The sequence below is a fragment of the Nyctereutes procyonoides genome, unplaced genomic scaffold (genome assembly GCF_905146905.1).
Source record: "Nyctereutes procyonoides isolate TBG_1078 unplaced genomic scaffold, NYPRO_anot_genome, whole genome shotgun sequence".
NCBI classification, from domain to species: Eukaryota; Metazoa; Chordata; class Mammalia; order Carnivora; family Canidae; genus Nyctereutes; species Nyctereutes procyonoides.
In genome coordinates, this window is record NW_026575041.1 from 26,623,716 (window position 1) to 26,642,660 (window position 18,945).

An 18,945-nucleotide genomic window follows, 5' to 3' on the forward strand; every position below is an offset into this window, starting at 1 on the left:
GGGGAATATAAGGGAAGGGAGAAGAAATGTGTGGGAGATATCAGAAAGGGACACAGAACATAAAGACTTCTAACTCTGGGAAATGAACTAGGGTTGGTGGAAGGGGAGGAGGGCGGGGGGTGGGGGTGAATGGGTGACGGGCACGGAGGGGGACACTTGACGGGATGAGCACTGGGTGTTATTCTGTATGTTGGTAAATTGAACACCAATAAAAATTAATTTATAAAAAAAAAAATAAAAATAAAAAATAAAAAATAAAATAAAATAAAATATGTTAGTGGAACTTTGAATCTCTTGCTCAGACTGTAATCTTACCTCTTATCTCTTTTATCATGTCTTATCAACATAACACTATTTTACTAGTGATTTAATGACTTCTAGGATATACATGAACACTTACCAGTATTCTAGACTCAAGCATATGGTTCACCTGAGAACAGCATCATGTTTTCTGCCTAGTGACATGTCTGAAATTTTATTTGTTTCAATTCAAAATTATATTCCAGTGATGGCAAAGTTTAGACCTCTTTTTTAAGTCTTGAGTTAATCATATAAGCTCATCATGTTAGGCGTGCAGAACAGCTTTTATCTTTATGTTTATCCCTTCTACCATTTTCCTACATATCATTGTGGTTTTTTTAGATCTCTGTGTTCCTTTTTGACATTTGAGTCCTCTCAAAAGTGGAATCAATTTCCATCTGTAACTTCTCTCTCAATTGGTATTTGAAACCAGTATTAGTCTTGATTCATTTGCCACTTTGGGAAGGGCATCTTTATAGCCTTGGTAATTCAGGTGGATTCTGTTTATCTAGCTGTTCTTTGGAAACTCAGTTTTGCATAGGATGTGTTTGCATTTTTGAACTGATGAAGCTAATAATGAAGCATATGATGGTAAAATATAAAACTCAGGTAAAAATTTGTTTTGACTGTCAACCATTAAAAGTGCTCATAATATTTGTGCTTTCACTAAAGAGCCTAAGAGTTAATAAAAACTAGCATCCTAAAATAAGGCAGTACTCTGAATATGCAGAGAATATATGCCATGAAATGAAGAGTAAAACTATTCTGTGACTGTAGTTCTGAGATTATCTTTATAAACCTAACATGAAAAAGTCTCAGTACTTTGTGGTTACTTTACTGTTTTCAGAGTATAGATGCTGCAAATGAGATTAGCATGTAATTCAATAAAGAAGGAAAGTTTGACACTTCTTAATGAAAAAAAGCACTAAGTACAAAAACTAAAGAATTAGTTGACAAATGCTTTTCTGGTTGTAAAATATGCTTGCTAGAGTATTCTTTTCTTGAAATTTTAAGACTTTGGAAATTCATTCATTTTAAGAATAACAGTATCTACCATCAATATTAAATAAATATTATTCAGGTAAGAGTAGAACTAAACTATTTCTCAAGCTGTACCTTTAGAGATATTTTGCTAAAGAATAACATATCAATAGTGCTCCATAATTGGGCCCATCTTAAAGAAAAAAGTTTTCTTTTTTCTTTTTTGTTTATTAAGTTTTTTATTTTAATCCTAGTATAGTTCATATACAGTGTTATATTAACTTCAGGTGTACAACATAGTGATTCAACAGTTCTATACTCAGTACTCATTATGGTAAGTGTCTCCTTAATCCCCATTACCTATTTTACCCATTTCCCCCAGCTCCCTTCTGGTAATCAGCAGTTTGCTCTCTGGTAGTTAAGACTTTCTTGATTTGACTTTCTTTATTTCCTCTGTTTGTTTTTTTTCCTAAATTCCACATGTGAGTGAAATCATATGGTATTTGTCTTTCTCTATTTTGCTTAGCATTATACTCTCTAGTTCTATCCATATCATTGCAAATGGCAAGATTTCATTTTTTTATGGCTGAGTTATTACTTCCATCATATATATGTATATCTCACATCTTTATTCTTTCATCTACTGATGGACACTTGGGCTGCTTCTATAACTTGGTTATTGTAAATAATGCTGTAGTAAATATAGGGTACATGTATCCCTTTGAATTAGTGTTTTTATATTTTTTCAGTAAATATCCAGTAGTGTGATTACTGGATTGTAGGGTAGTTGTATTTTTTTTTCTTTTTTGGGGGGGGAGGGTGGGTAGTTATATACATATTTTTTAATATTAATTCCAGTTTAGTTAACATACACTGTTATAGTGGCTTCGAGTGTATAATATAGTGATTCAATAAATCCAGTAAATCCATACATCATCCAGTGCTCATTACCACAAGTGCACTCTTAATAGCTGTCACCTATTTCACGGATTCCCCCTCACAAGTGTCTTCTGGTAACCTTTAGTTTGTTCTCTATAGTTAAGAGTCTGTTTCTTGGTTTCTCTCTTTCTCTCTCTTTTTCCCTTTGCTACTTTGTTTTGTTTCTTAGATTCCGCAAATGAATTCAATCATATGATATTTGTCTTTCTCTGACTGACTTATTTCACTTAGCATTATACTCTCTAATTCCATCCAAGTCATTAAAAATGTCAGGATCTCATTCTCTCTTATGATTTAGCAGTATTTCATTGTGTATATGTACCACTACTTCTTTATCTATTCATCTATCGATGGACACTTGGGCTACAGTAGCCATAGTTTGGCTACTGTAAATAATGCTCCAGTAATCATGAGGGCGGGTACATGTATCCTTTCGAATGAATGTTTTTGTATTTTTTTGGGGGGGGGTAAATGTTCAGTAGTGCAATTCCTGGATGACAGGGTAGTTCTATTTTTAATTATCTGAGGAACCTCCATACCATCTTCCACAGTGGCTGCACCAGTTTGCATTCCCACCAACAGTGCACAAGGGTTCCTTTTTCTCCACATCCTCGCCAACAGGTGTTGTTTCTTGTATTTTCGATGTTAGCATTCTGACAGGGATGAGGCGATATCTCATTGTGGTTTTGATTTGCATCTCCCTGATGATGAGTGCTGTTGAGTATCTTTTCATGTGTCTGTTGGCGACCTGTATGTCTTCTTTGGAGGTATGTCTGTCCATGTCTTCCAGCTATTTTTTAGTTGGATTATTTGTTTTTTTGGGTGCTGAGTTGCATCAGTTCTTATATATTTTGGATACTTACCCTTTATCAGATATGTCATTAGCAGATATCACCTCCCATTCAGTAGGTTGCCCTTTAGTTTTGTCGGCTATTGTCTTTTGCACTGCAGTAACTTTTTTATTTTGATGTAGTCCTAGTAGTTTATTTTTACTTTTATTTCCCTTGCCTCAGAAGACATATCCAAAAAAATGTTGTCACAGCCGATGCTGGAGACATTACTACCTGTGCTCTCCTCTAGGATTTTTGTGGTTTCAACCTCACATTTAGGTTCTTAATCAATTTTGAGTTTGTGTGTATGGTGTAAGGAAGTGGTCCAGTTTGATTCTTTAGTATGTTGCTATCCAGTTTTCCCAACACCATTTGTTGAGGAGACATTTTCCCATTGCATGTTCTTCCCTCCTTTTTCAAATAGTAATTGACCATATAGTTATGGGTTTTTTTCTGGGCTTTCTGTTCTGTTCTGCTGACCTATGTGTCTGTTTTTGAGTCAGTACCACGCTGTTTAAAACAGATTATCTTTTCTGACATACCTTTTGTGTCCCAAAACCTCCCTCTTGGGACTAGTTGTTAACAGGGACAGAGGTAGTTCTCATTTTTCCTAAGTTTGCTTATTCTGGCATTCTTTGTTGGTGCCCTGAGCCTCGTCCCCACTCAAACATGTTTTGTGTAGCGGTTTTCCAGCTGGTCCTTCTACCCTAGGTTGGAGGAAGTGAGAATTGAGAAAGAAAAGACACTATATTCTCATTCTCTCATACAGTTCAGTTCAACAGTATTCCATCCTATACCTACTTTATTCCAGGAATTGTAAATGGAAAAAAAAAAAAGTCCGTTCAAATGATATTTTTGCTAATGAAAGTCATGATTTTCCCACATCATCACAATCACTCAGCCTTCAGCTGTCATGTACATGTCCACATGTCCTCATGCCTGGACCAGAAGATACTTTGAAAATTTTCCCCAAATTCTTAATTTTTGCTCAATTTCTTCTGTGACTTTCCTCTTGTGTGCTTAGGGGAAAAATATTCTTCCCATCAATAAAGTAAAGAAAAATTAAGCTCATTCTTCTTATCGTAGACAATTGCCATCTGTCACGAATTTTTTTGAGCCTCACACTGCTTTTTAGATAGTTTAATTCTGAAAGTTATCAGACGTCCCTATATTACATCCTCCTCTCCCTTACCACATCCTTCGCCATGCCTATGATCAAATAATTTTGTTTCCATCTTCAGACCTAGGAAGAGGATTATAGCTCAAGTGCTTTTCATGGGCAGAGCAAGAAGAAGGAATAGCTTGGAGCAGGGCTGTAGAGAGTTAACTGTTCATCCTTTAGGGAAAAGAGAAATGGTCCTGAGTATCACAAACAGCAATAAATGCACTCATTTCTTTTTTCTGTTTCTTTCAAGCCATGGATAGTATAATATTACTTATCGGTGATAAGCAGCCTTTTAATCTGAAATGACAGATTAGAAAAGTGAATTACAAATTAAAAACAAATGTTGCTTTGTCTTGTCAACCCTGAGAAGGTACTGTTAGGCCAAGTAGATTACATCTGTGAGGACATACTGGGTTTTTAATTACTAGGAAATTGAAGGTACAAGGACTTTTGCTTTGTTAGCTGTATAGAGGACTATTCTTTTTCTTTTCCCCATGGTTGTTTGAATTCTCTTGAGATTAATAGCTATTATGCTGTTAAACTGCCTTGTGGAAACTTTATTTGGATTTCAATAAAAGCTTTAGCCCTGAATAGTTTCCAGAGGAAAAAATAATATTTACACTTAACTTTTGACTGAATATATAAAGTTCTTTAAGTTAACTTATTTTACCGCCTGAAAGCCAAGTACAGGGTTTTAATTCCTAGGAATTTGGTTGCAGTTGTATTCTGCCTATCTGGCCCTTTCTTTAGCAGGGAGACATGGGGCTGAGTGGGGCATGTGGGGAGGAGATGACAAAAGTTTGCTTCTGCTAGATAAGCCCTAACCCTTCTAGAAGCAGGGGTACTTGCATAACCCACTTACAAACCAATAACTAGGAAACCATTAATCAATAAACACGTATTGGCTGCCTGCTCTGAACCAGGCATTGAGCTCTGATTAAGTAATCTGTATTTCTCATGTGTAGGATGGGTATGCTCTACTCTACTTTTGAAGCAGGAGTACCTTGACCTCTACTAAAGAAGAGTTATGATAAATTATGATAAATTATCAGCCTTTAATGAAAGATATGACTTGTTTTTGTAAGGACCCTTTCCACTTATTATTTTGGTGGAACACTAAGTTTTAAAAAAAAGCTATAAAGAGCCTATTTTTGTTAATTTCTCATTAGCACTGACATCAAATGTAGTAACCTCTTCATGGTTTGGGGAAGTTGCTTGTTTTCCATTACAGAAGGAGTTTTCCCCAGCGTCCTTCAGAAACACTCCTCCTTGTGACTGCCTCCTATACCTGACACTGGGAGACAAAGCATGTGGTAGCCTGTTTAATCCATGTTGCCCTCTTCTCCCCAGACCTCAGCAGAATTGGCAGAATCATATTGACTCTTAGTGTCTGCTGGATGATGGCATTTGTCACTTACATTCATATTTCATTGGCTAGTGTCTATCATATGGCCAGGCCTGTCTTTATGGGAGCTGAGAGATGTGATTATCCTGTAGGAAGGGTCAACACATGTGAATGAACAGTAATCCTAGCCTATTGCAGTCTCTTCAGTTCCAGTGAGAAGATATGTTTGTCCATTGTGATTTACTGAAATATGATCAAAGTATACAGACACTTTGTAATATGTGACTTATCTTTTCAGTGGCCAGATAGGTTACAGGGCCTGAGTTATACCGATTTACATTTGTTTCAAGAAATAGATTCTTGTTCTGGCTCCCAATATCTAAAAAGTAACATATTATGCTTTTTTGAAAAATAACCCTCTAGGCAGACAGTTTCTCAAGCCCCACTGACTTTAGTCATGCCTAGTGGTGCCTTGTTCATGTAATTTATATATGTAGATATTTATATTTTCCACCAGCTGCTGCTGCTGATGATGATGATGGTCACCAGCACTTCTGTGGCAGTTACTATATTGCAAACACTATCCTAGGAGCTTTGCCTATGTTAACGTATTTCATTTGTGAACAGTCCTGTGAAGAAGATATTTCTATTATTCTTACTGTATAGAAAAGGAAACTGAGGCACAGAGATTAAAACTATGCCCAGTAAGATAACAAGTAAGTGAGAGAGTAACTACTGTCTTTTAAATCTGGTTAGAACTAATAGCTGAATGTGGCATCTGGGTGGTTCAGTCGGTTGAGCATTCGACCCCTAATTTCAGCTCAGGTCATGATCTCTGGGTCCTGGGGTCTCCTGCCCATAACACATCAGGCTCTGTGCTCAGCAGGGAGTCTGCTTGAGGTTTCTCCTTCTGTTTCTGCCCCTACTCCCACTTGTATGCTCTCTCTCTCTCTCTAAAATAATTCTTTATTCAAAAAAAGAACTAATAACTGACTTATTTTATCATTTCTTCTGTTTTTCTTCATATAGCAGTGATGTATGGATAGGAGCACAAGGAGAAAGAAAGTAGCATTCAATTAGGTTTGTTCCATTGTTTGATGTTTTCCAATGCTTCCCATGGCTTGGTCTTCATTTTACTACAACACTTTAACATATGTGTTATCATTTCTCTCATTTTATAAATGAAAGAACCAGAGTTCACAAACATCAATATACATAGCAGTAAATACTAGACCTGAGATGTAACCCCATATTCATTGTGGCTGCTATCTCTGCTCTGAGCACCTTCTCTATACTCTTTCAGGCGATTCTAAAGGGTGTTCAGAGGAAACAAAATAAAAATGCATGATTATTTTCTGCCAGCAGAGTATATTCTTCCATGATATTGATTAATAGTGTCCTATTTACTCACGTCCTATGAAAAGAGCTAAAGAGCTTGACAAGATCATGGGATACATCAGTACTGTGGCAGCCATGGAGTGACGTGATATTCACGCTGAATGTCTATAAGATTTTACTCATTGTGGAGCCTGTGATACTGGCTTATTAGAATAGACTAGGGTAATGCTGCCAGATATCCCTTTATACCATCAATATAGCCTGACTATTGCATGTTCTTCTCCAAGTGGATACTTAAGCGAATTCTGTTTACATCTGCAATCAATTGATGGGTCAATCGATAGATATAGATACATGTAGATAACATGGTTAACTTCATCATTTTGCCAAGGACAAGTTTTATTGACATTTTTTAATAAATGATTTTCTTTTTCTTAATCTTTATTGAAAAGTTGAACAATGTGACCTCAAGAACCAAACAAATATCTGGAAATTACAGTTAAAATTGATGAATAAAATGCTAGTGTATCCCTTTTACCTAAAGCTATATCTTTTAGCTCAGTTTTTGTTGTTGAAGATAATTGATTCCTTACCTTTCCATTTACCTGTTTTCTTATGTTCAATAAATATTTTAGGATACCAGAATGTATAATATTATGATTGGCCTTTGGGTTATTGGGAGCAAAAAATCCCTATTTGCTGTCTAAAAGAAGCTTTACTCTCATGTAGGTAATATACTCTAATGTTTATATAATGACTATTCATTCTTGTATTGAGTTTACCCAAAGCATTCCTGAATTCTGTTCACTTGATGTAGGGCTCTGGGACACAGAAATAAATGATCTGTTCTTATGGGTAACATTATGTATTTTAAAATGGACATTTTAAATGTTTCAATCGATTAATTTTTTTTTTAAAGTTCAAAAGAACTGGGGCACCTGGGTGATTCAATCAGTTAAGCGTCTGCCTTTGGCTCAGGTCATGATCCTAGGGTCCTGGTGTCGAGCCCCACATCGAGCCCCACATCGGGCTCCCTACCCAGCAGGGTGCCTTCTTTTCCCTCTTTCTCTCTGCCTGCTGCTCCCCCTGCTTGTGCTCTCTCTCTCTGTCTGAAAGAAAGAAAGAAAGAAAGAAAGAAAGAAAGAAAGAAAGAAAGAAAGTTTTAAAGAACTGTATTTTAAAAAAATTGGTAACTTTTGAAGTCCAGTGAATAAAAATGACAATTTCTACCTTCTGTATTCTTTCTTACTTGCAATTTGCATAGATCTTCCTAAAGTTTTTTTCCCAGGAAAATAGAAACAGTCATACCCTCAAATATTGCAAGTTAAGGAATTGGGTCATACTATCCTGTTGGTTACTTTTTTTCTTTAATCTAATATCACATAATAAGTCTCTTGTTAGTTCACTACTTCTACTTTTTTGGTGGTTTTCTATGTCTAGGATTTCCTAAAAATTTTTTGTGTATTGTTAGAACAATTTTTTGATACATATTTTTAGCTCTGAATTGGTGTTGAATTACATGAATGTAGAGTCCTCCATCTTTTTTATTTTTATTTTTTATCTTTTCATTTTATTATTATGTATTAAATTTTAATTCTAGTGTAGTTAACATCCAGTGTTATATTAGTCAGATATACAATACAGTGATTCAACTGCTCCATATTTACTCAATGCTCATCAAGATAAGTGTACTCTTAATCCCCATCACCTATTTCCCCCATCTTCCCACCCATCCTCCCTTCAGTAGCCATCAATTTGCTCTCTATAGTGAACAGTTTCTTGGTTTACTCTCTTTCATTTCTTTTACCTTTGCTCCTTTATTTCACTTCTTTTTATTTATTTATTTTATTTTATTTAAATTTTTAAATTATTTTTAATTGGAGTTCAGTATGCCAACATATAGCCCCTCCCGTCAAGTGCCCCCCTCAGTGCCCATCACCCATTAACCCCCACCCCCCCGCCCTCCTCCCTTTCTACTACCCCTTGTTCGTTTCCCAGAGTTAGGTGTCTCTCATGCTCTGTCACCTTCCCTGATATTTCCCACTCATTTTCTCTCCTTTCCCCTTTATTCCCTTTCTCTATTTTTTATATTTCCCAAATATAAAACCATATAATGTTTGTCCTTCTCCGATTGACTTACTTCACTAGCATAATACCCTCCAGTTCCATCCACGTTGAAGCAAATGGTGGGTATTTGTCATTTCTAATGGCTGAAGGAATATTCCATTGTATACATAGACCACAGCTTCTTTATCCATTCATCTTTCTTTTTTTTTTTTTTATAAATTAATTTTTATTGGTGTTCAATTTACCAACATACAGAATAACACCCAGTGCTCATCCCGTCAAGTGTACCCCTCAGTGCCCGTCACCCATTCACCCCCACCCCCCACCCTCCTCCCCCTCCACCACCCCTAGTTCATTTCCCAGAGTTAGAAGTCTTTATGTTCTGTCTCCCTTTCTGATATTTCTCACACATTTCTTCTCCCTTCCCTTATATTCCCTTTCGCTATTATTCATATTCCCCAAATGAATGAGAACATACACTGTTTGTCCTTCTCCGGTTACTGTGGCCAAGTTCAAAAAGGGTGTTGCCTGAGTTCTTCTCTGGGATTTTGATGGAATCTTGTCTCACATTTAGATCTTTCATCTATTTTGAGTTTATCTTTGTGTATGGTGCAAGAGAGTGGTCCAGTTTCATTCTTCTGCATGTGGATGTCCAATTTTCCCAGCACCATTTATTGAAGAGACTGTCTTTCTTCTAGTGGATCGTCTTTCCTCCTTTATCGTATATTAGTTGAGCATAAAGTTCAGGGTCCACTTCTGGGTTCTCTGTTCTGTTCCATTGATCTATATGTCTGTTTTTGTGCCAGTACCACACTGTCTTGATGAACACAGCTTTGTAGTACAACCTGAAATCTGGCATTGTGATGCCCCCAGATATGGTTTTCTTTTTTTAAAAATTCCCCTGGCTGTTTGGGGTCTTTTCTGATTCCACACAAATCTTAAAATAATTTGTTCTAAGTCTCTGAAGAAAGTCCATGGTATTTTGATAGGGATTGCATTGAACGTGTAAATTGCCCTGGGTAACATTGACATTTTCACAATATTAATTCTGCTAATCCATGAGCATGGAATATTTTTCCATCTCTTTGTGTCTTCCTCAATTTCTTTCAGAAGTGTTCTGTAGTTTTTAGGGTATATTTTGAGAACCATTTGAATGGTAAATGGTTCTCCAACCTTTTATTTTCAGGTTGTAGGTGTCCTTCTGTCTAAAATGAGTCTCTTGTAGACAGCAAATAGATGGGTCCTGTTTTTTTATCCAGTCTGAAACTCTGCGCCTTTTGATGGGGTCATTAAGCCCATTCACGTTCAGAGTTACTTGAACTTCTTCTTAAAGGGGAGTTTTAAGAGTCCCCCTTAAAATTTCTTGCAGAGCTGGTTTGGAGGTCACATATTCTTTCAGTTCCTGCCTGTCTTGGAAGCTCTTTATCTCTCCTTCCATTTTGAATGAGAGCCTTGCTGGATAGAGTATTCTTGGTTGCATGTTCTTCTCATTTAGGACCCTGAATATATCCTGCCAGCCCTTTCTGGCCTGCCACGTCTCTGTGGAGAGGTCTGCTGTTACCCTAATATTCCTCCCCATGAAAGTCAGGGACTTCTTGTCTCTTGCTGCTTTAAGGATCTTCTCTTTATCTTTGGAATTTGCAAGCTTCACTATTAGATGTCGAGGTGTTGAACGGTTTTTATTGATTTTAGGGGGGGATCTCTCTATTTCCTGGATCTGAATGCCTGTTTCCCTTCCCAGATTGGGAAAGTTTTCAGCTAGGATTTGTTCAAATACATATTCTGGCCCTCTGTCCCTTTCGGCGCCCTCGGGAACCCCAATTAAACGTAGGTTTTTCTTCCTTAGAGTGTCATTTATTTGCCTTAATCTGTCTTCATGGTCCCTTAATTGATTGTCTCTTTTTTCCTCAGTTTCCCTCTTTGCCATTAACTTGTCTTCTATGTCACTCACTCGTTCTTCCACCTCGTTAACCCTCGTCGTTAGGACTTCTAGTTTGGATTGCATCTCATTCAATTGATTTTTAATTTCTGCCTGATTGGATCTAAATTCTGCAGTCATGAAGTCTCGTGAGGCCTTAATGCTTTTTTCTAGAGCCACCAGTAGCTGTAGAATGGTGCTTCTGAATTGGCTTTCTGACATTGAATTGTAATCCAGATTTTGTAACTCTGTGGGAAAGAGGGCTGTTTCTGATTCTTTTGAAGTGAGGTTTTCCTTCTAGTCATTTTGCTCAGTGCAGAGTGGCCAAAAACAAGTTGTATTGGAACACGGGGGAGTATCACTGGTCCGTCCAGCTGGTCTTCTGGGGGAGGGGCCTGCTGTGCTGATTTTCAGGTGTTAGCACTCGGGGGAGCTGCTCTGCCCCTGCCTGCTGCAGGGCTCAGCGGGGGTTGTTTACCCCGTGGGGCCCCAGGAGGAACAGCCGCAGTTGCTATGGCAACTCTGGAAGCCTGGATTCAGCCCCCGCAGGAACTACGGGGCTCGGGGCTCTCGGCTCTCCGTCTGCAGGGCCTGGAGGCTCCGGGGCGGGGCCGCTGATCTGCTCAGCTCGGGGCAGGAGCGTCCTCGCTGTCCTGGGCCCTCCCGGCCTCTGCCTGTCCCGGGGGAGGCCGGGTCCTGGGCTGTGTCCCGGCGCCCTGTGCTCCGGGGCCTGCGCTGTGGGATTCGCGCTCCCGCCCCGCAGCCCCCTCCGCGGAGCCGCCGCCCGAGCCCCTCCGAGCTGCTCCGGCCCCGCCGTGCGCGCTGCAGCCCTTAGGGAGCTCGGCGCACTCTCCCGGGGCGCAGGTGTCTGTTAGTGTCCCCGGGAGCCCGAGGGCATCCCCGCCCTCCTGGGTCCTGCTCCAACTCCCTGCGAGCCCCTTTCCGCCCGGGAAGGTTGGTGCAGCTCCTGCTCCTCCGGGACGGGGCTCTCCTGTCCTGGGGACACTCGCCCCGGCCTCAGCCCGGCTCCTCGCGGGGCCCCTCCCCCTCGGAGGCCTTTTGTTCCTTTATTTCTTTTTCCCCGTCTTCCTACCTTGATAGAAGCGCGGACTCTTCTCACTGTAGCGTTCCAGCTGGTCTCTCTTTACATCTCAGGCCGAATTCGTAAATTTTCAGGATGGTTTGAAGGTTATCTAGGTAATTTGGTGGGGACAGGTGACTCGGGGACCCTGCTCTTCCGCCATCTTGCCCCTCCCCTATCCATTCATCTTTCGATGGACACCGAGGCTCCTTCCACAGTTTGGCTATTGTGGACATTACTGCTATAAACACTGGGGTGCAGGTGTCCCGGCGTTTCACTGCATCTGTATCTTTGGGGTAAATCCCCAGCAGTGCAATTGCTGGGTCGTAGGGCAGGTCTATTTTTAACTCTTTGAGGAACCTCCACACAGTTTTCCAGAGTGGCTGCATCAGTTCACATTCCCACCAACAGTGCAAGTAGCATGTTACTTAACCTCCATGTATTTGTGCTCTTTCCAGATTTTTTTCTTTTGGTTGATCTTTTATTTCATAGCATTGTGGTCAGAAAAGATGCCTGGTATGACTTCGATCTCTTTGAGTTTGTTGAGGTTAGTTTTGTGGCCTAATAAATGATGTATTCTAAAATGCATCCCATGTGTACTTGAAAAGAATGTCTATTCTGCTATTTTAGGTTGGAATGTTCTGAATGTGTGGGAAATCCATCTAGTCTAGTGTGTCATGCAAAGCCATTGTTTTCTTATTGATTTTCTGTTAATGTGATCTGTCCATTGATATAAGTAGGGTATTAAAATCCTCTATTATTAATGTATCACTATCAATTAGTTCCTTTATGTTTGTTATTAACTGTTTTAAATGTATTTGGGTGCTCCTATGTTGGGTGTATAAATATTTAGAATTGTTATATCCTCATTGGATTGTTCTTTTTATTATCAGTGTCATTATTCTCTTCTTATAGTCTTTGTTTTAAAGTCTAATTCATCTGATATAAGTATAGCTATTCTGGTTTTGTTCTGACATCCTTCTGCATGTTAGATATTCTGCATGATGAATATTTCTCTAACCCCTCACTTTCAATCTGCATGTATCTTTAATTCTGAAAGGAATATCATATAGGCAGCATACAGATTGGCTTATTTTTTTACACATTCCATCACCCTATATCTTTTGATTGGAGCCTTTTTTTCATTTACTTTCAAAGTAATTACTGATACATATGTATTTATTGCCGTTTTGTTACGTTTTTGTGGTCATTTGTGTAGTTTTCTTTTTTCTCTTGCTCTCTTTAACAGTTTGGTGACTACTTTAGTGTTAAACCTGGATTCCTTTCTGTTTATTCTTGTATATCTGGTACCATGTTTTGATTTGAGGTTCCATTAGGTTTGTGTAGAACATCTCTTCTGCATATAGCAGTCTATATTCAGTTGATGGTTGCTTAAATTAGAACCCATTCTTTCCTCTTACCCTTTCCCCTATATTTCAGGTATATGTTATCCTATCTCACATCCTATTATTTTCTGAATTCTTCCACTGATTTTTACAGAAAGACTTATTTGTGTGTGTGTGTGTGTGTGTGTGTGTGTGTGTGTGTGTGTCTCCTCCTTTTCATACTCTCTTACTTACGGTCTTTCCTTTCCACTCCAAGTGTTTCCTTAATATTTCTTGTAGAGCTGGTTTAGTGGTCATGAATTACTTCAACTCTTGTTTGTCTGAGAAACTGTCTCTCCCATTCTGAATGGTAATATTACTAAATCAACCATTTTTGGCTGATATTATTTCCTGTTAGCACTTTGAATATATCATGCCACTTTCTTTTGACCTCTAAAGTTTCTGCTGAAAAATCCACTCACAGCCTTGTGACAGTTCCCTTATATGTAACTATCTTCTTTTCTCTTGCTCTTAAAATTCTTTATCACTACTTTTTGCCATTTTAATTACTATGTGTCTTGACATTGACTTCCTTGGGTTGATTTTTGGGGGGATCTCTGCCTCCTGGATCTGGATATCTATTTTCTTTTCCAGATTTGGAAATTTTTAGCTATTATTTCTTCACATAAATTTTCTGACCCCTTTTATTTTTATTCTGGAATCCTTTAATGCAAATGTTATTACATTTGATGAAGTCACTGAGTTCCCTGAGTCTGTTGTCATTTTGTATAATTTTTTTTCTTTCAAGTTGCTCATTCATTCCTCTGCTTCCTCTAGCCTACTGTTCATTCCATCTAGTGAATTTTTAATTTCATTTCATTTGTTCATTTCTGATTTGTTCATTTTTATCTCTTTGTTAAGGGCCTCATTTATATTCTCCATTCTTTTCTCAAGTGCAGTGAGTGTCTTTATGATCATTACTTTAAATTCTCTGTCAGGAAATACCCACCATTTACTTCGACATGGTTGGAACTGGAGGGTATTATACTAAGTGAAATAAGTCAATCAGAGAAGGACAAACATTATATGGTCTCATTCATTTGGGGAATATAAAAAATAGTGAAAGGGAATAAAGGGGAAAGGAGAAAAAAAATGAGTGGGAAACATCAGAAAGGGAGACAGACCATGAGAGACTCCTAACTCTGGGAAACGAACAAGAGGTGGTAGAAAGGGAGGTGGGTGGGGGGTGGGGGTGACTGGGTGAAGGGCACTGAGTGAGGGGGGCACTTGATGGGATGAGCACTGGGTGATACGCTATATGTTGGCAAATTGAACTCCAATAAAAAATAAATAAACAAAAAAAATCTCTGTCAGGCATATTATTTTTATGCATTTCTCTTAGGTCTCTTACTGTCGTTTTTGCATTGTTTTTTCCATTTGGGATATATTCCCCTGTCTCCCCATTTTGCCTAATTCTTGTGTCTGTTTCTCTATGTCAGGGAAGTGAGCTATGTCTCCTGTTCTTTAATGTAGTGGCCTTATGAAGAAGAGGTCCTGCAGTGCCCTGTGGTGCAGTTTTCCCTGTTCCCTTAGAACCTGATGCCACAAGTGGTGTCTCCTATGTGTGTTACGTGTACTCTGCTGTTTCGTTCTGGCTCCTTTTCCCCTCAGTCCAGTTGTCTGCAGAGGCTCTTTTTGCTTATTGTCTGCAGTGTTTTTCCCTGGCTGGGGTGTGGTATGCAGTTTTAACAGAGTATGCTCTGCTTATGAAATGAAACCCATAGTTTCCAGTACCCAGCCTTGCAAGTGGTTGTGCAGTTTTAACAAGGTGCTCTGCAAACTTCCACAGGGCCTGCAGCCATTACTGCCAGAACTACAGTCTTGCAAAATGCATGGGTGGGAAGATGCAGTGTCTTTGCACTGAATTTCTGAGAGGGGCAGCCTGCAGTGCTGGGGCTGATGTTAGCATGAGTGGAAAGGGTGGATGTGCCAAAGCACTGGGGTGTGGGACTTGGTATAAAGAAATCAAGTAGTAGTGAAGGGGAATATAAGGGAAGGGAGAAGAAATGTGTGGGAGATATCAGAAAGGGACACAGAACATAAAGACTTCTAACTCTGGGAAATGAACTAGGGGTGGTGGAAGGGGAGGAGGGCGGGGGGTGGGGGTGAATGGGTGACGGGCACGGAGGGGGACACTTGATGGGATGAGCACTGGGTGTTATTCTGTATGTTGGTAAATTGAACACCAATAAAAATTAATTTATTAAAAAAAAAAAGAAATCAAGTAGTGAATTTCCTGCTGGTTTCTGCAGGTGATCATGTGTATATGCTAAGGGATGGGGGGTGGGGGCAGGGGCACCTGCCAGCTCCTTTGTTCTTGGAGGAGTTTTCCTTTGGACATGCTCTGAGATGATTAAATAACTTACTGTATGCCTCAAGTGTTTTTCAAGGTGCTGATTCTACCCTGTATCTGGAGGGTAGATACACACATAGTCCCTTTAAGGAACGTCTTCCTATTGCCCTCAGGGCTCTTCCAAAACGGAGCCCGCTGATTTTTAAGATTCCAGGTTTTAAGTCCCTCTTATTTGTAAGAAGTCTATAAATTCAGCTCCTCTTGGGATGCCTGAGTGGCTCAATGGTTGAGCATCCGCCTTTGGCTCAGAGCATGATCCTAGAGACCTGGGATCAAGTCCCACATCAGGCTCCCTGCATGGAGCTTGCTTCTCCCTTTGCTTATGTCTCTGCCTCTGTCTCTGCATCTCTCATGAATAAATAAATAAAATATTTTTAAAAAATAAACTCCTCTTGCTTTCAGTGCCAAATGTTATGAGGATTCATCTCTTTTCATGCAAGCTTCCTGGTGTGTGAATCTGTTTCTCATCCTTCTCCGTGCCTGTGGCTCCCTCTTGACCACAGATGGCCACTCTGCTCCCCACTATGTCCCCACCCTTTGTATCCTCTTCAATATGGACTATTCTCTGCCTTTAGTTATGGAGTTTGTTTTCCCAGTCTTCATTTTCTGAGTTTTTACACTGATATGAGTGTTATCCAGTTGTGTCCATGAGATGAGGTGAGTTTAGGGTCTTCTTACTCCACCATCTTCCAACTTCTTTCTAATCCACTATCTTTATTGGAATCCACTTTTAATTTTTTATTGATTTGGATTATTTTCATATATTATTTGAGAATATTAAGAAATATCTCCACCACATATAATGAAAATTTTCATTATAGTACCAAGAAAATATTTGAATTTTTCCTCAGGGTATTACTTGGTATTTTTAAATTAAATCCTTTTTCAAAAAAAGAAGTAATCTCATTTGTTCTGGGCTCAAAATGTTAAGAAAATTAGAACAGATTTAAAATCTAGGAAAAGCAATGAAAATAAATTGCTATTTCATAATGTAGGATCTTTGGGGGATTTTTGGTGGTCTATTTTGAATTCTTTGCATATAATAAAAAATGCAGTAGAAAGAATACTGGGCTAGATTCAGGAGATCTGTGTTAGAATCCTGGTTCTCAAGCGTAAAACAACGAAAATGAAGTTTTTAGCAACCCAGTGAGCCATCTGAAGATTATAAAGCTTTCTCTCTACCTCATATGTTTTGAGAATTCCATGAAAAAGAACATGTGAATAGCTTTGTAATATAGTTATTGATGCACAATAAAGGTTTTATTCTTACTACATTTGCTTCTATCATCTGGAAAAACATGAAATGAAGGATAATGCCAATTTTAGAAAAAAATAGATGGGATCAGAGTAACATATTTACACAGATTCTTTCAATGAAGGATCTATGTATTCTAAGGAAGCAAGTGTTTATAGTAACTTTAGTGGATGTGAACCTCTCTACTTCTACATCAAAATAAAAATTCAGACTCTAACTAAAACTGTGCCATTAAGTCCCAAAACAATAGAGCCAACTAAGAGATAATGGAAATTGAGCATAAACTCTTACTGTGATTTTTCTTTTATCTTCAGTGTACTTAAATGAAGCAGGGTTCAACTTTGTAAGAAAATGCATTCAAGCTGTGGAAACAAGAGGTAAGATGCCGGACAGGGACTATGTTACTGTAATATAGTTCATTCTTATATAGAAACCTCTCAGAAGATGAGGGTGTGTTTCATCATTAACAAGAAATTAACTTTAAGAACTATATAAATGTGTAAATTATCTATATACACAAATAACTATAGTTTGAACTTTACCAAAAATCATACTGTATTTCTTTTTCATGATTTTTCCTAATGAAGGCTTGCTTTATTTCTTATTGATAGACTTTGTGTTGTTTATTACTGTAAGCACCTCTTTGATTTTTTTCAAGCTTTAGAGTGGTAAGATTCTGAAGGAGCTGGTCTTCTTCCTTATATTATATCCCTCAGTGATTTCAGTCATGGTCACAATTCTAACACCTTTCCTCTCTCTAGTCACAATCTCTCACCTGAACCCTATTCTAGGTGCCTATTACACTCTTTCAATTCCAGGAAAACTTGTCTAAAGCAAAACTCATATTGGGCTGTGAAATCCTGTGAACTTAGGCTCAGATTTTGGTACTGCCACTTAGAAGTTTTGAGAAGTTAAGTATATTTCTTAAATTCTCTAAATCTGTTTTCTCATCTTCAAAATGAAGATGTAAGTACCTTCCAGCTCTTCAAAATGCAGGATACCATGACTGAGGAAATAGAGGGTGAGAAATACTCATTATTATTTCCTATCTTTGATGCTTTTTTGTATTCAAAAGGTGGTGAATGAACAGGGGTACTTTGCTACTTTGAAGATCTTCGAAAGACTTTTGGACACTGTTCAATGTCTGCTCTGAGAAATATATGTGTGATAGGTGATCCAGGGTAGATTTGCTGAAGTTGGATTGCTTTTAAATTCTGTACAGATATTTGCTTGAGGTTTATAACATTCTGTTCTTGTGCTGCTGTGTCTCAAGCTATTCTCTTGTGATTTTTCCTTCTCATTAGGCATCACTGTTTTAGGACTCTACCGGATAGGAGGAGTAAACTCCAAAGTTCAGAAACTCATGAACACAACATTTTGTAAGTTTTGCTTGAAGCTGGCTACTTAATTTTAGTATTATAAATAATCCAAACCATAGTTTTCTTTGATAACTATACTGTTGCTTATCTTTGAATATTTTCAAGTAATATTTAAAATTAATATTGGCATTCAGTTTTTAATGTTCAGTTATAATAGATGAACATTCATAATTTGAGAGGGGTCCTTTTTATAATGCTGGACTTTTTCTCAAATATCCTTTGATTACCTAGAAGTGAAATGAGATTTATGGATACTGGATTCAGATTGCCTCACTTGGAACTCTAACTCGCCACTTAAAAGTTTTGTGACCTTGGGTAACCTCTTTGTGCCTCAACCTTCTCATGCATAAAATGGGAATAATATAGTGGCTGCCTTATTGAGAAGTATGAAGACTGAATGCGTTAATCCATATAAAGTACTTGGAAACATGCCTGGCAGATGGTAAATACTCTTACCATCTGTGGTGTTAGCAATTAACAATAATTTGATTTGGAACACTTATTCTACAAGAAATCTTTAAGGTTTATAAAGTGTCAGAGGGAGATTTACACCACTCCACACAAACAGCAGTCCTACAGTTAAATCTGTTGGCACCCTAAGAAATAAAT

General features: G+C 38.4%; 1 protein-coding gene across 5 annotated transcripts in view; it reads left to right on the forward strand.

Annotated features, from left to right (window-relative positions):
- The window catches only part of ARHGAP42 (Rho GTPase activating protein 42), a 309,228-nt gene that overhangs the window by 248,247 nt on the left and 42,036 nt on the right, over positions 1 to 18,945 (forward strand). For all 5 annotated transcript variants that reach the window (XM_055320459.1, XM_055320460.1, XM_055320462.1 and 2 more), the window contains 2 exons: positions 17,272 to 17,334; positions 18,262 to 18,336. In XM_055320459.1, coding sequence (XP_055176434.1) covers positions 17,272 to 17,334; positions 18,262 to 18,336 — 138 coding nt within the window. The remainder of the gene's footprint in view (positions 1 to 17,271; positions 17,335 to 18,261; positions 18,337 to 18,945) is intronic.